Source organism: Lissotriton vulgaris, chromosome 5 (genome assembly GCF_964263255.1).
Source record: "Lissotriton vulgaris chromosome 5, aLisVul1.2, whole genome shotgun sequence".
NCBI classification, from domain to species: Eukaryota; Metazoa; Chordata; class Amphibia; order Caudata; family Salamandridae; genus Lissotriton; species Lissotriton vulgaris.
In genome coordinates this window covers 1,240,419,540-1,240,433,675 of record NC_141693.1, presented here as the reverse complement: position 1 = coordinate 1,240,433,675, position 14,136 = coordinate 1,240,419,540, and the positions used below count along the sequence as shown (strand labels likewise).

Below are 14,136 nucleotides of genomic sequence, written 5' to 3'. Positions count from 1 at the left end.
TGACTGTGGTTGAGTGTATCAATAGTCAGGCAGCACGATGTAAATGGATTCTGAGGTTGCTCAAAGAAATTGTTTTACTATGTATGCAATTGATTGTGCTCTTTAGAGCAAGGCATGTGCCAGGGGTGCTGAATCAGGCTGCTGATGCGCTTTCTCGTTTCCGTATGCAGGCCTTCTGGGGTTTTCTGCCCACAGCGGACCCGGTGGCGGCACCATTCCCCGAAGCTCTCTGGTCTCTCGGTGCCCCGAACTACAAAACCTCGTGGGAGAGAGTTTAGCACCCAGGACAAGGAAGGCATATGAAGGGGCGTTCCGTACCTATTGGTCCTTTTTGGGTTCTGCTAGGAGGGAGCTTTGGGGCCAGAGGAATTTGTCATAGAGTTTTTACTGTCATTACGCAGGGCAGGCAAATCGGTGGCTACGGCCCAGAGGCATCGGGCCGCCATTTCCTTCATGGCACGGGCCCATGGTATCCAGGATCCTACAGCGTCTTTCGTAGTACAGAAAGCGCTGCGTGGGTGGCAACGCCTTGAGGGTCGCAGAGTAGATGAAAGGCACCCGATAGGTCTGGATAGGTTGGCCCTGTTACTGTCCGTACTCCCTGCAACGTGTTCATCCCAGTCGGAAACAGTGTTATTCCGGGCCGCTTTTGCATTTGCATTCCATGGGGCTATGCGGGTAAGCGAACTGGTGGCAAGAAACAAGCAGGATACGGGGGGTGGGCTGTGCCGAGAGCACATTCAAGTAAAAGGGGAGACGATGATTGTCTCGTTTGTCAGGTCCAAGACCGATCAGGGGGCGATCGGGGACAGTGTAGTAGTCCAGCGGATTCCCGGATCTCCCATGTGCCCGGTGGCATGCGTTGAGGAGTATTTGGCGCAGAGGGCGGCATCATGGGGGGGGACATTGCTGAGGCACGCAGATGCCACCCCACTGACAAGGTTTCAGTTCCAGCGGGTGTTTGCAATGGCAATTTCGGCCGCGGGTTTGAACCCGGGCGAGTTTGGGACTCATTCCTTCCGGATAGGGGCTGCTACAGAGGCTACAGCCAGGGGTCTGAGTGTGGAAAAAGTGAAACAGTTGGGGCGTTGGTCCTCGAATTGTTACAAAAGGTATGTGCGGTTGCACATGTTGTGAAGCTGATATTATGTACTCACGCTTCTTGTTTTTGTTTGGTTACAGTTTCGCAAACCTACGAGGCGGGGCGGACTGTGCAGTCGACCCGACACCTGGGAACCAGCGGTCAGAGATCACCGGCTGAGGAAAGAGTGGTGTGGGTCGTGGGCCACTCATACGTGAGGCGTGCCGCGGACGTATTGAAAGCAGGTGACATGATTCACATGGCTGGGGAATACGGGTACAGGGTGACCTTCTACGGAAGGGGCGGGCTCTGTATTGACCAGTTTCAGCATTTTTTCGAGGGTTTGTTAGGGCGGACAAGGTCACCGCCATCTATACTCATAGTACATCTTGGGGGCAATGATTTGGTGACCACTGGTAGACGACTGCTTCTCGAGGCGATACTATCCACAGTAAGTTGGTTGGCGAGAAGAGTTCCAGGGTGCACGATTGCATGGTCCCATATGATTCCACGGAAAGTGTGGCGGGGGGCTAATTCAGTGTCTGCGTTAAATCATTCTGTGAAAAAGGTGAATAACAAGCTGGGTAGACTGTTCCGTACCAGTACATTGCATTCGATTCCTCATGGTTGTATCAGGGGGGACAATATGTATCTAGAAGATGGGGTACATCTGTCCCAGGTGGGGAATTCCTTACTCATAGGAGACCTCGTAGCCTGGTTAAGGAGTTTACAGCATGACCGTTAGGTAGGAGTTTTTGTGGGGGGTCCGGATAGCCGGTCAACTATCCGGCCTGTGGCGGTAAGGTCATGATCGGTGAGCAGTCATTGGAAGATCCTTAGGGGGGGGCGTCACCCATTACGGATGGGAGCGCCCGGGGGGAGGTGGCCATTGGCCCCTCAACGGGGAGGCGGTCCCTTCTAAAGGACGGGACGCCTAAAGGAAAGGGAAGGCGGTCAAGGCCCCTCCCAGGATAGGAGGGGCTACGGGCCCCTCCTGGGAATTTCCCGGGGCCAGGACATCTGCGACGGCAGATGTGGTAAGTTGTGTGGGGTGGGGAGGGGGGTCTACGCTACCTTCTAGACACCTCACACGAGTCCTCGGACGACCACGTAAATGGCGTCGAGTTAACAGGGGCCCCCGTCAAGACAAGGGAAATTGGTATGGCACATGAGGTGCAGACCTCTGTGCGGCCGCCCCTCACAAGTGAGGGGGGAGTTCTGGTTTAGGGATCTGACACCGGTTATGACCTTGCCGTTGGCCCTTAACGTTAGGATGTACAATTTCAATGTGAAATGCATTTTTGTAAGGATGTTAGTATCGGCTAGGAGAACCTTTGTATTAGATATGTGTTAAGGTTATCCAAACATCGTAATGTGGATATGAAATTGTACATGATATGAAACTGTTATTTTAATGTTTTGATTTTTGTTTCATATTTTAATAAATACGGCCGGGAGGGTAACTCCCTCCCGCCTTCCAAAAGCTCAGAACTGTTTCCGGTTCCCAATTCTTGGGGAGTGTGTTGAGAGGGGGTGGCGGGTATCTCAGCCATATGGAAAGGGGCGACCACTCGGTCCCCCCGAACGTATGGTGGACTCGAGGAGAGTTTCTCTTCCTCAGTCAATTCTACTGAACGATAAAATCAGGAAAGACACTCAAAGTTAAAGAAAGTTCAAGGATTTATGCAGTATAAAAGTAAAGAAAAACCACCAAAGTAACTGCACGATGAGACTAATTCCCATTCACCCTTATCTCCTCTTCCTTCACATCTCATACCATTACCGCCTTATCCCACATCCTCATCCCAGTTCTTAACCATTTCTCTTTTTTAATGCCCTCATTATCAGCAATAAGCCGTGTTTATATCATATCCTCCTTAGCCTGCTTCTCCTGAATACAGGTTGTTTGCTACGCTCCCCATGGATGATTTAAGATAGCAACGTTTTTGGTCAACTAACCTATGATGTGTTATGTGAATCCTTGCTGGATGAGTTTACCCCGGTTGTCGTGTTTCAGCAAATACAGAGTCTCTCTATCTCTCTCTCTTGCTCTACCTCTCTTCTTTTCCCTGCTTGGGACTTCGAGGAGACAAAGCTTCCTGTTATTCCTGTTGCGGGCTGTCAAGAGGGGCAATGGAGCTCCATCAGGCTGGGAGTGATGTGAACATATTTTTCAGGTCTAGGAGGAGACATGTTGGGGCATGTCGTATGCCCTCAAGGTGTGCCATTGTGGATTCTGGGAGACCACAATGCAAGGTGTTACCATCATCCAGTTGTGAGAGGTCAAGGCCTGGAACAGAATTCTGAAGTCAATTTCGAGAAGAAACAGTTTCATTTTATTTTCTTGAAAAGTGCGGTGGGAACAGGCCTTGTTTGTTTTTTGTCTACGATGTATAAGTTAACTAAGGCAGTGGTCTCCATGCTGCAGCTTAATCTGAAACCAGACAGGTAGTCATGCAGGTGGTGGTTAGTATTAAAGTGATCTTGGAGATGAACACAGACCTCTTTTTCCATGATCTTGTCGATGAATGGTAGAGTAGTGATGAGCCGGTAGTTATCATGGTCATATGGGTCCAGTGAAGTTTCTTTAGAAGTGGAAGGATCTAGCCTGTCTTGAGAACTTTTAATAAAATGTCTTGAGTGAAGGGGGTATTGATAATGGTGATAAGGGGTGAGAGAGTGTCTCATCAGAGAGAGTTTTGAGAGTTTTGGTTATGGACAAGGGTAAGATATCACTTTTATAAGAAGTAGCTTTGAAGAAGTTGATTATATGAATGCAAACTGCAAGAAACAGGGCTTTCAAGGATGACTATTGCAGGATTTTATGGAAAGGGGAATAGGCATATGAGATGAAGCAAGTTTTGTGGTGTTGATGTGCTGTCAGATTATCTGAAGATTTTCACTAAAAAAGTGGTTGATGACATACTTTTCGGTAAAGTGAGGAATAAGGAGGTCTAGTAGGGGGATGATGCGGTCACTGATTGTCATGGAAAGGGTAAAATTAAGAGGAGAGTGAGAAGAGATCCAGCGTGGTTGCTCCACTTCCCATCTGGTTATCAATATATCAATAAAGGGGAAGACAACCCAAAGGATGTCAGTGTCTCCATAAACCTATTGTGGAATCCTTCCTAGGTTTCTTAAGGACTCTCAGCTATTAGGATGTCTGATATATGCGTCATCATTGAGTCACACTCAGCTACCTAGTGTAACTGGTTCAGCTCAACCTTGGACTCCAAGGGACCACTTTCCAGTTTTGCAGAGGGATCCAAATCTGAAGTTAACTTTACCTAATGGTACTCTATGTAAAGAATTAGAAATGTATTCAGGTTTCCTGCTAAGTTTAAAAACATTTGGTGATGCTCTTGGGTGAACTTATTTCTTCAGCATCTTCATGTCTACATTTCAGCCAAGATGTTGCCTAGACAGGTCAGTTGGCTTTCTTCACAAATAAAATGTATGAATCCTCTTTTATTCCCCTATTGTTTCAATAATTTTCTCCTATTTGGAGTTTGGTATGTTTTGCCTGCACTCATTCAGTTGCATGCATACCACATTTACAAATGATTCTAAATATTTCCCTCTGGTCAGTATCTGTAGGCAAAAGAAGAGACTGCATTGTTATATTCACACACAGCTTGGATATTATGTGGTGCGACTTGCTGTGATCACTGCATGCCAACAACTAAATGGCTTGAATTCACAATTGCGTCCCAACTGTGGTTCAGACTTATGCATATTCACCAATCCATTCCAAACATCTCTTAGGGAATTTTCGGGGGCCTTTGTGAAATTTGTATCATACACTTTAAAATCCATGCCTACAAAATCCTGCTATTTGGTGACTTGAGTGTAAGTATACTATAGATTTTTGCAAATCTCCTATAGGGTATATGCACATTCCGAATTGTGTGCTTAACCTCAGGTTTAGCTTGTGTAATATATCATCCAATGCACAACAAACAGATATTCCACATACTAGCTAACAGGATTTCTGTAGCCTAATAGGTGGTCGGAGGTGGGCAGACCTTATTGTCAAACTCTGAAAGGGGAGATCCAATTATATGCTGAAAGAAATCATCTAAAATGAAGAAAGAAGCTCCTTCTGTGGCCCACCTCCATCCCGTCACGCAGCTTACTTCGTCAAAGGTCAATGCCCAGCATTTTTCTTAAATTGTATTCTCCAACTCGTGCATGTTTTCTTGCATGTGTTTTCATCTGGCTATTTCTATAGTTATTGTGCCCATTTCCTGGTAGCACATACATCAAGATTCAGGCTTCACGTAACAGTCCACTATTGTCCTTATTTAATAACTGGTTCATATAATTTGTGCTGTCTATTAAGAGGACCCATAATATTGAATACTACTACTTTTTCCACTCTTATTTGCCTTCTTAATTTCCACCCCGACGTGGCCTAAGTTCTCATCCATATATGATCTTTACATTAAACGTCCATAAATGGTGAAAGTTTACCTGTCTGTATTCTATTATGGATAATCCTGGGATGTTAATAAAGTGCATGCTGTATTGGAGATTTTTGTTAATGGACTACTCAAATGTGTAATAATACCCATGGGATATCGTTATTAGGTTTCCAAAAATTCACATTCTGGGTTTTTAGTCCTGTTGTCTAACTGTACAATAATTACACATTTGAGCTAGTTGGTTCCATGCCCTTCTGTGATAAAGTGACTGGATGATTTTGTACTGTTTCTTTTGCAGCGTAATTTTCTGCAGTGTTCAGAGATGCGTTTTTTTGTGTTGCATCTACAAGGAATTCTGTTACAATGCATTGTATCCTACCTATCCCACTCTCACATCTCCTGACTTAGTGTATGTCTTGCAGAGCAATTCTGTAAAAGTCTTTAGCATTCGAAAACTATTGTGTGGATTGTACAATTTACTGATAAAAATACATGCTAACATCTGGATTGCACAATGGGGGCAATGCAGTGCTTTACCAAATACATTTAACATCCTAATTGTGTTAAGATATCAAATTTGATATTAAGACACATTAATTTGAACCATCTCATTGACACTGAATGTGCTTTTTCTTGGCTTCATGAGGTACAGGCTGTAGCAGTGAGAATCAAATTATGCCTCACTGAGAGGAATTAGAGCAAAAGTAGTCAACATGAAAACATAGGTAAACTCCTTTTTAAATTCAGCTGCTAGCTCAGGAATGTTTCACTTTACTAGCCTAATTAAGATGTCACGTCATTGTTTTATATATCTTTATTTAGTTTGGCTAACACAGTGGACATAACCTGAGCACTCTCTTTCCAATTATAGTTCTAAAGCAAGGAGACTGGACAAGAAGCCATGGTGCTAGAACGCAGACACTGGAGAAAGATGTAAGCCGGATTGGACTGGTCATGCTCAGTGGCCAATGGTGGCCATGTTTTGAATTTCACTGTCTCCCACAGCGAGCAACCATTGGTTGCAACATGACTAGCGGGGTCACCTGGTTGGTCATCAGAGGTGGCAGGATAGGTTAAATAATGGGTAAGGTTACCTGATCACACATTGCCCTTTCAGCACCAGAGTTCTGCCCTGAACCAATTTGCACGCAGGCAACATAAGCGGACCTTCAGTTCTACTGGGCTGTGAAGAGTGGTCTTTGTTTGGATGGTCTACGCCAAATAGTCCATGAGGTCATAAGCAGGGGCTACAGCCACCAGCAGTCATCATCCTTCACATTGGTGGCAAAGATTCAGCAATGTTAGAAGACATGCCTTATTTGAGAACTTAGAATGTGGTGGCTCGGCCGTTGCATGGCCCCACATTATCCTGAGGCGCGGTCTCAAGATGGGACCAGGTCTTTGAGGGCCTTAATAAGTTAGTCAGGCCCCTTGAATGCAGAACAGTTGTCATTTCACAGGGATGGGGTTCATTTGTCAGCCCCAAAGAAACAAGTTGTGTGTGGACAACTTGGTGGTATTTGCTCCAGGGCATTTCTCGCAATACCAAGCAACAGAGTCTGGGGAAGGCCTGGTCATTCGGGAAAGCATCCTGGCCTGTGGCAGGGGAGGAGTCATATTTGGCCACACAACAGGTAGACAACTTTGGCATCAAGAATATAAGTGTAGGTGAATTCAAGATGGAGTTGGGATTTTAAGCCTTTAGCTCAAGCAGGGGTGCTACAGACTCTACTGGAAGGCTGCGGATTGTCCAAAGCTGGCCAGGGTTCGCAATTACACAGCCCTGGTGATACTGGGGGATGGTGGCTGCACCAAGGGACCATGGCCCGATTGCCAAGGCCCATCTCCCAATGGGTGCCAGGGGGAATCCCTGTATCGGGTGGCTCTGGCATGTTTGTTTGGGGCACCAGCTGTTATGCTGACCCAAGCTTTCTCCGCCTTGTAAAGTAAAACGTATGAAGGACCAGCAGGGTTATGTCTTGGGTCCAAGTCAATTGAATCAGTTAATGCCAAAATGGCCCGGGGGGTTGTTAACCATGACTACTTTGGAATATTTGCTAGGAAATTCTTATGCATTGGATGTAGTGTACACACTGTAACTTTATATGGAAACTGAACATGTTTTGTGTTATGAGGTGTAATAAATACAGCCAGAGAATGGTATATTGTCAAACACAAGAATTTAGGCTTGCATTTTTTCATTTTGCGGAGTCAGCTACATGTTTAGGAGTATGTAATGTATGTCCGGTTTCGAGATATGACCGATTTCGCTGAGGTTCCCCATCTGACAAGTACATTATATGCCTCACCTTCTCATGAAATAATGAAAGCAACTAAATTTCACCAATTATGTTGAGCTACAGATACAGAATACTTCAAGAGCACTACTGATGACTTCATACAAGATGTCACAGGTGAGATCACGCATGAAGTTAATTTATTCATTTCATCACTGTTGACATCACATACATCTAATTTTATGTTCAGAATAAAGCACAATATCTCCAGTTTGGAAAAGTTTTATTCGATGATTTTTTTTTTGTTACTCAGTGATCAATTTATATTCAAAAGCAAACTTTTACCTCAACAGTTGTCCTATTGCTAGGATCAGTGATAAGTGAGGGCACACAGTAGTCACAAAGAGTTAGGTTTTACGATCCTTGCAGAATAATCATGATATATTTTGGTCCATAGGGCGTGGCCATGCCCAGTTGGCACCTAGATCAGTCAACTGCATTTGGCCATCATGCTCTGCACTCAGTACCGTTTTTTCAAGAACCTGAAGGGACCAACCATGGCTAGCAGAATATGGGTGAAGAATGCAGCCTTCAGCGGCACCTTATACAAAATAATCATCTCTCCACAAGCCATACAGTTGGCGTCTGAGTATGCAAAGTAGGCACTGTGTGCAGGACATGGCCTACATCCTATTCAGTGTGAGTTTCGTCATGTGAAGATTCTCCATATTTTTTCTTCCAAATGAGTTTTCACTAGAGTAAAATAATCAACTGGATGATCTTGACTGAAGAGGAATAGACTAACACCATAGATGACATGACCTGGCATCCCCATAGACAAAAGAACCGAGCATGATACATGATATGGGGAGCAATGGATGATGTGACAGAAGACTGCAGGCAGACCTACTTAAGACATTTCTTGTGTACACCAAGATATAGCAGAACATTGGAATGTTGAGAGCTCCATTGAAAACAAATGGAGTGCTCGAGGCCTCTAGTGGCCAGTAGAAGCCTTGATCATCAACATTCCAATGTTTAGCAAAAGCCTCACAGAGCCTTAGGGGATTTCATGGGCTCCGTGATGCCTTTGTTTTACAAATTAGAACATTCAGCTCCCTAGGGCAGAATGTTCTAAAGGCCTTAGAGCCCTCCGTAGTGGGCCGTACCGGCCATTAAAGCCCCGTTCCTTTTTTAAAGGGCCTCGCCTCCGGCCTTTAACCCTGTAGTGGGCCTTACATTGTCGGTAGAGCCCCCTACGGCGTGCTCGAAGGCTGTATTAAAAGCCACAAAGCCATAATTGATACAGTCCGTGAAAGTTGGTAGTCCTGTCACAAATAACATCAAGTTGAGACACGAGAAGCAGTGCGACTTTCTCCATCATGAAACTGTTAACTGAGAACTAAATACATTTTAGACAAATCCATTCCCTGACCCTTTTCCTGTTAGGACGCAACATTGATCAGCTCTGTTCATCTGAACACTCATCAATATTGCGACTATGGTTCAATTTTAGCACACAATCACAAGAATGACAATAGCTGCCTTTTGCTCTTTTTAATTGGAAACACCACTAGTTACCTCGGGTGAACACTTTCCATGAATGTCCCGCTTCTTGCCTTCAGCTGTTCCACCTCTAAGCGCAATTTTGTCATCTCCTCTGCCAACCTCCCCTGAAAATCAACACAAGGATCTTTGAAGTTAATAATGCACACAAAGCAAGTTACTAACGTTGTGAGACATTTCTGAAGTTGGCCGTTGCGATCTTTAGGAAGTAATTTTAAAAACATCACCATCAAGTTTAAATACAAAAAATTCAGACAGGAGAAATTCTTACAAAAAGTAGGTTTTGCAATAGAAAACACACACACCTGCTTATTGAGGGACAGTTTGTGCACGCAAATGTTTTAGCAGAAAAAAAAAATCACCCACAAGATTATTTTTTCACAACATTTTCTCACAGGCTAAGCTATGTGACGGTGATTTGCTTATCAACTTGATAAAGTGTCAAATTTGCAAAACGTCTCGGGGAGAACTGTAAAAATTTCATTGGAACCATTTTGTGCCTTGCCTATCGCACATCACATTATTTTGAAAGTATTGCATTGAAGGACGTGTACACTCTAGCGTTATCATTTCCAAAAATAAATAATTTGGAGAATAACTTTACATAAATATCTTTCACAATAACCTCTCGCCCCCTTAATATTCAGATCAGGCTTAATATTGCAGAAACAAAAACGTGTGCGTTTGTGCAATCAGGATGTGTGGAGGAGAGAGGCCTAAAAGGAAAAGCACAACATTAAAAAGTTAATAAGGGAGGTCGATGTTTAAAAAAAAGGGTCAACGTAATAAACTAGCAAAGCACGGCACTGTAAAGAGTGTGTCGGAAAAGTTATTTTGGGGAAAGATGTTTCGGTAAATGATTTTATATCGTGACCGGTTTCCCACCAGCTTACCTTGTCATGCTGATAGAGCTCAATTTGCTTTTGTGTATTTTCCAATTCTTGCATTAAGGCATTCTAGAAAAAGAAATATATACACATTAGCTACGAAAGGAACACTTGGTAAAATTATCCATAAAGACTGTATTATATTAGGAGTAATAATAATTATTCACGGCTAAATTCTCTACAATTTTCTCAATGGAAACAAACAGACTAAGTTCATCTAGTTATGAGGGTTATTATTAATGGTTGAACGGCCTCATTTCTTTGCGTTCTGCGAGGTCACTGAATTACTGAAGAGGGATGCGAGTGCCACAATGAATGAATGCACACAAAGCAGAGACTACAATTAAGTACTGTGCAGTGACGTGGGCAGTAAAAGGATTTAGTGGAGTGTAATGGACGGAAGAGCGGTGTGACTGGTACCATTAAACAGAGTGTACGATGATATGAAATATTAAAGGAAAATAACACAGAATAATGCGCATGCCACCAGCGGCCTCTTGGAAGGCCGGCCCTTTCCTTCTGCTTATAAAGGCGTGGGCTTCGAGGACATGGGTCTGGATAACGGTAGATGCCCTTACAGGGCCGGACTGGCTGTAGCTGGCACCGGGCATTTCCCCGGTGGGGCGCCAGGGTGGGGACCAATTTTGGGCACCTGGGGGGCCGTATTTGTTACAAGGCCGCTTTTGCAGCATAGCTGCAATATCGGCCTCTGTAACAAATTTGGCTGAAACCGGCCCTGGCAAGCAGCTAGGCCGCACCCCCAACCCCCTGGGGGCAGCTGAGCACTTTGCCAGGGCCGGTTTTGGTTCCCAGTCTGGCCCTGTGCCCTTCTCACTGAGCCCAGTGGACTATATTTCCATTATATGAAACACTACAATACCTAAAAGTCAAGGGTGGCTCCTCTGTTAAGGCGGAGGAGCGTCATCCCACTAATAAAATAGCCCCCAGGAATGAAAAATAAAATGGAAATAAATTAAATGTATTACCATTTTATTTTTGAATCCCCGAGCCGTAGCGGCAGGACAGGGGGCAGGGCTTACTGGTTCTGCTGCTGCCAGTCAGGCAACAGCACATAGCTGTGATGAGCAGGCACTTTAAGTTTAAAGTGCGCATGTCTCTTTGGCCGGCAGTTTTGCAACAGCCAGCCAGACATGCACATTTTAAGCCCCTCTAACCCTGCTGTCTTAGACAGCGGGATTAGAGAAAGCATAGGGCTCCCGTGTCCTCAGAAGAGTCAAAGGAGGCTGCTCCCTCCAATCCTGGGGCTGCTTTCATGCTGTATGAGAGCAGCGCCAGGATTGGTTGGTTCTGTTTCCTAGGTCCTGCTGGAGCCTGCCTGCCTGGAGAAGACCGTAGCGAAAAGGATGTCGCGCCAGGAAGGTAAGTGCGTTTATTTTTTTAATTAGTTTATTTACTTTTATTTTTCCTCCACCCGTCTCACCACCCTTCATACATGCCAGCCGCCACTGCTTAAAGTGCAACAATAATAATCTAGTAAAATCCTGGTTTTGAAAAATTACTAACAACAAATAATAATCTCACTTCCTTTGAAACCATCTAATTTATTTATTAGCATTAACAGGCACTGTTTCATGAGAATGCATTTTTAAGTGGATGGACAAGCTAGGTCAAGGCTGAACGGTTTATTGGCAGATTTCTTTCTATCATCTGTGTTGTTTTATATTCAGTCGGAACAGTTCATGCTGATTGGTTACAGGTGGAACGCCACAGATTGGGTTGACATTGAGGGGGGCAGGGTGGGCAGTTGCAAGGAGACAATCTAATGATTATCCTGCATCAGACATTCTGGCTCTTGCATGCAGAAACGTCCAGAATGTAGCTGGAAACTATAGGCATTGGCCTTCACCTGCGCAGTAAATCCTTACATCTCCAAACGGATTGCTGCCACCTCTGCAACCAGCCTGCTGGCTTCATCCTAGTCTAAGGTTCGTCTCGCTTCTGAAATCGAAAAGGGATTGACATTCAGAGGCCAAGTTAAAAGGTTCAAAGCAGTGTTTTTAAAGCCCCGAAGAAATGAAGATGGGGCTATGATTTATTGGGCTTTTATTAATGTATATGGGCTGTCTGCCACTTGATCCTCTAATGTGAGCTTCTGGGTCATTAAGGATGAGAAAGAATAACTATTTTTGCACAAGTAGTTTCGGCTCAGATGAATGCCAGTGGATACAAGTAACAGGCATGATGGTCTCTTGCCCAAATCAGATAAGACTAAGTCAGTTGGAGCGCATGATGATGTGGTCAGCTCTTTTTCTGGTGCTATATTTCATTGCATTGTATTGCTTTTTAGGGTTATATATAAGTGTTTTACATACTCTAATTTTGCAACATATAAAGTGGTGGCTCCTCTCTGGTACTTTGTTAGCGATGACTGCTATGTTCTGTCATCTGAGTTGTTAATATATTCAATTAATTATTTGTTTCTTCAAGACAAAACATTCAGTGGGACTCAGCTACTGGCTGGATGACCACAATAAAAATTTCTCAGATTGTGCTCGGTAGCCAGATAGGGCTTCATAAGGCCAGATTCTTTTGTCGTAAAGTCAAGATGAACCTCTTTTCAGTTACCAGATCTCCCTACAGCTAGCTCTCCTACAGAGTCCAGTCCTCTGTGGTCAGCTGAGCCTTCTTGAAGCCAGATGTACCTCTGGTTTTTGTGTGGATTAAATAAAGAGCCATCTAGTGGCTGGGCATCCCTGCCATTTTTGCCTTTTCCCTCAATGGTCACTAGAATTTTGCTCTTTTGGCATCCCTTGCTCTTGTAGGGTCCCAATTTCCTAGGGACTTTTCAAACTGCCGATCTGTTGTCCAGGTATGGGGATACGCTCGATTAGTCTTCCCATGCCATAGGTCAAGAGTGTAGCACCCCCTCTGCACGACCCCTGACTCGTGTCAGCATGAAATAAAAGACCTGCCTCAAAGTTTTAACTCAGATCTGAGGCACCTCTATTAATAAAAATGCTAACAAGCAGCATTTCTTATTGCTTTCTCACTGGTTAATTGGGGCATATGCTTTTCAACTTATTGGTTAATTTACAGATGGAGAAATTTAGTTTCTAACTTAATTTTACGTCTTTTGGAAGAGTGATCGAATAATTTGTTGATTCAAGAGACAGCTCAAAGAACTCACACAGAATATTGTTAATTTTATTTGTTTATGGCACTATAGGTGTATAAAAAACATCCTTCAAAGGCAAAGTCAGAAACAGTGGTGTAGCTAGACCCATTGCCACCTGGAGCGATCCCTGGGGGGTGGCGGTCGACAGACGACTTGTTCCTTGGGGGGGGTGGTCGACAAGACAACTTGTTCTCGGGGGTGATAGTCGAGAGACTACTTACTCACATCCGCAGACCCCCACCCCTCCTCTAGATATGCCACTGGTCAGAACTGGAGATGCTACAACTGTATAGAACTGTAGTTGCATATATTGCTTTCTACTTCTGAGGAGGCACTGACGCACTTTATGGCAGGTAGCATGCTACTCTGTAACTGAACATTATTGATAAACCTAGAGGTTATTAATTAATGTTGGATGTTTGTTGGTTATTGGGTTAGTCTAGAGCTTTGAGGAAACTGTGAAGCATTTCATCCAATTTCTAGTGGTGGTTTCAGTTAATATGAGTTAGGTGTGATTATTAGAGTGAGTTAATGGTTAGTTTATTCAAGTATTATAGAGAGTAAATAAGGCAGGCTTCTGAAAGAGTAGGGTGTACTCAGAGGCAAATACGAAGGTAGATGAGAGAATAGCCACTAGCTGAAAATCAGGTTATTTTCATGCAGGTTTTTTTAGGAATATTAAGAAAGGATGCAATCCGGGGGAGAGTAGAAAGAGATCTTAAGTTGCCTGTGGGCAGGTGATATATGTTGTTGCGTCTTTGGTTGTTCCGGTAGGCTGTTGATGGTGTTAATACAGTTTGTCTGT

At 44.1% G+C, this 14,136-nt stretch overlaps 1 protein-coding gene across 1 annotated transcript in view; it reads right to left on the bottom strand.

Annotated features, from left to right (window-relative positions):
• PPFIA4 (PPFI scaffold protein A4) overlaps positions 1-14,136 on the bottom strand; it is a 2,319,747-nt gene that overhangs the window by 1,477,445 nt on the left and 828,166 nt on the right. Inside the window, exons 10-11 of the mRNA XM_086923084.1 lie at positions 10,202-10,264; positions 9,324-9,415 (exon numbers count right to left, since the gene is read on the bottom strand). Of these exons, the coding sequence (XP_086779210.1) occupies positions 9,324-9,415; positions 10,202-10,264 (155 nt within the window). The remainder of the gene's footprint in view (positions 1-9,323; positions 9,416-10,201; positions 10,265-14,136) is intronic.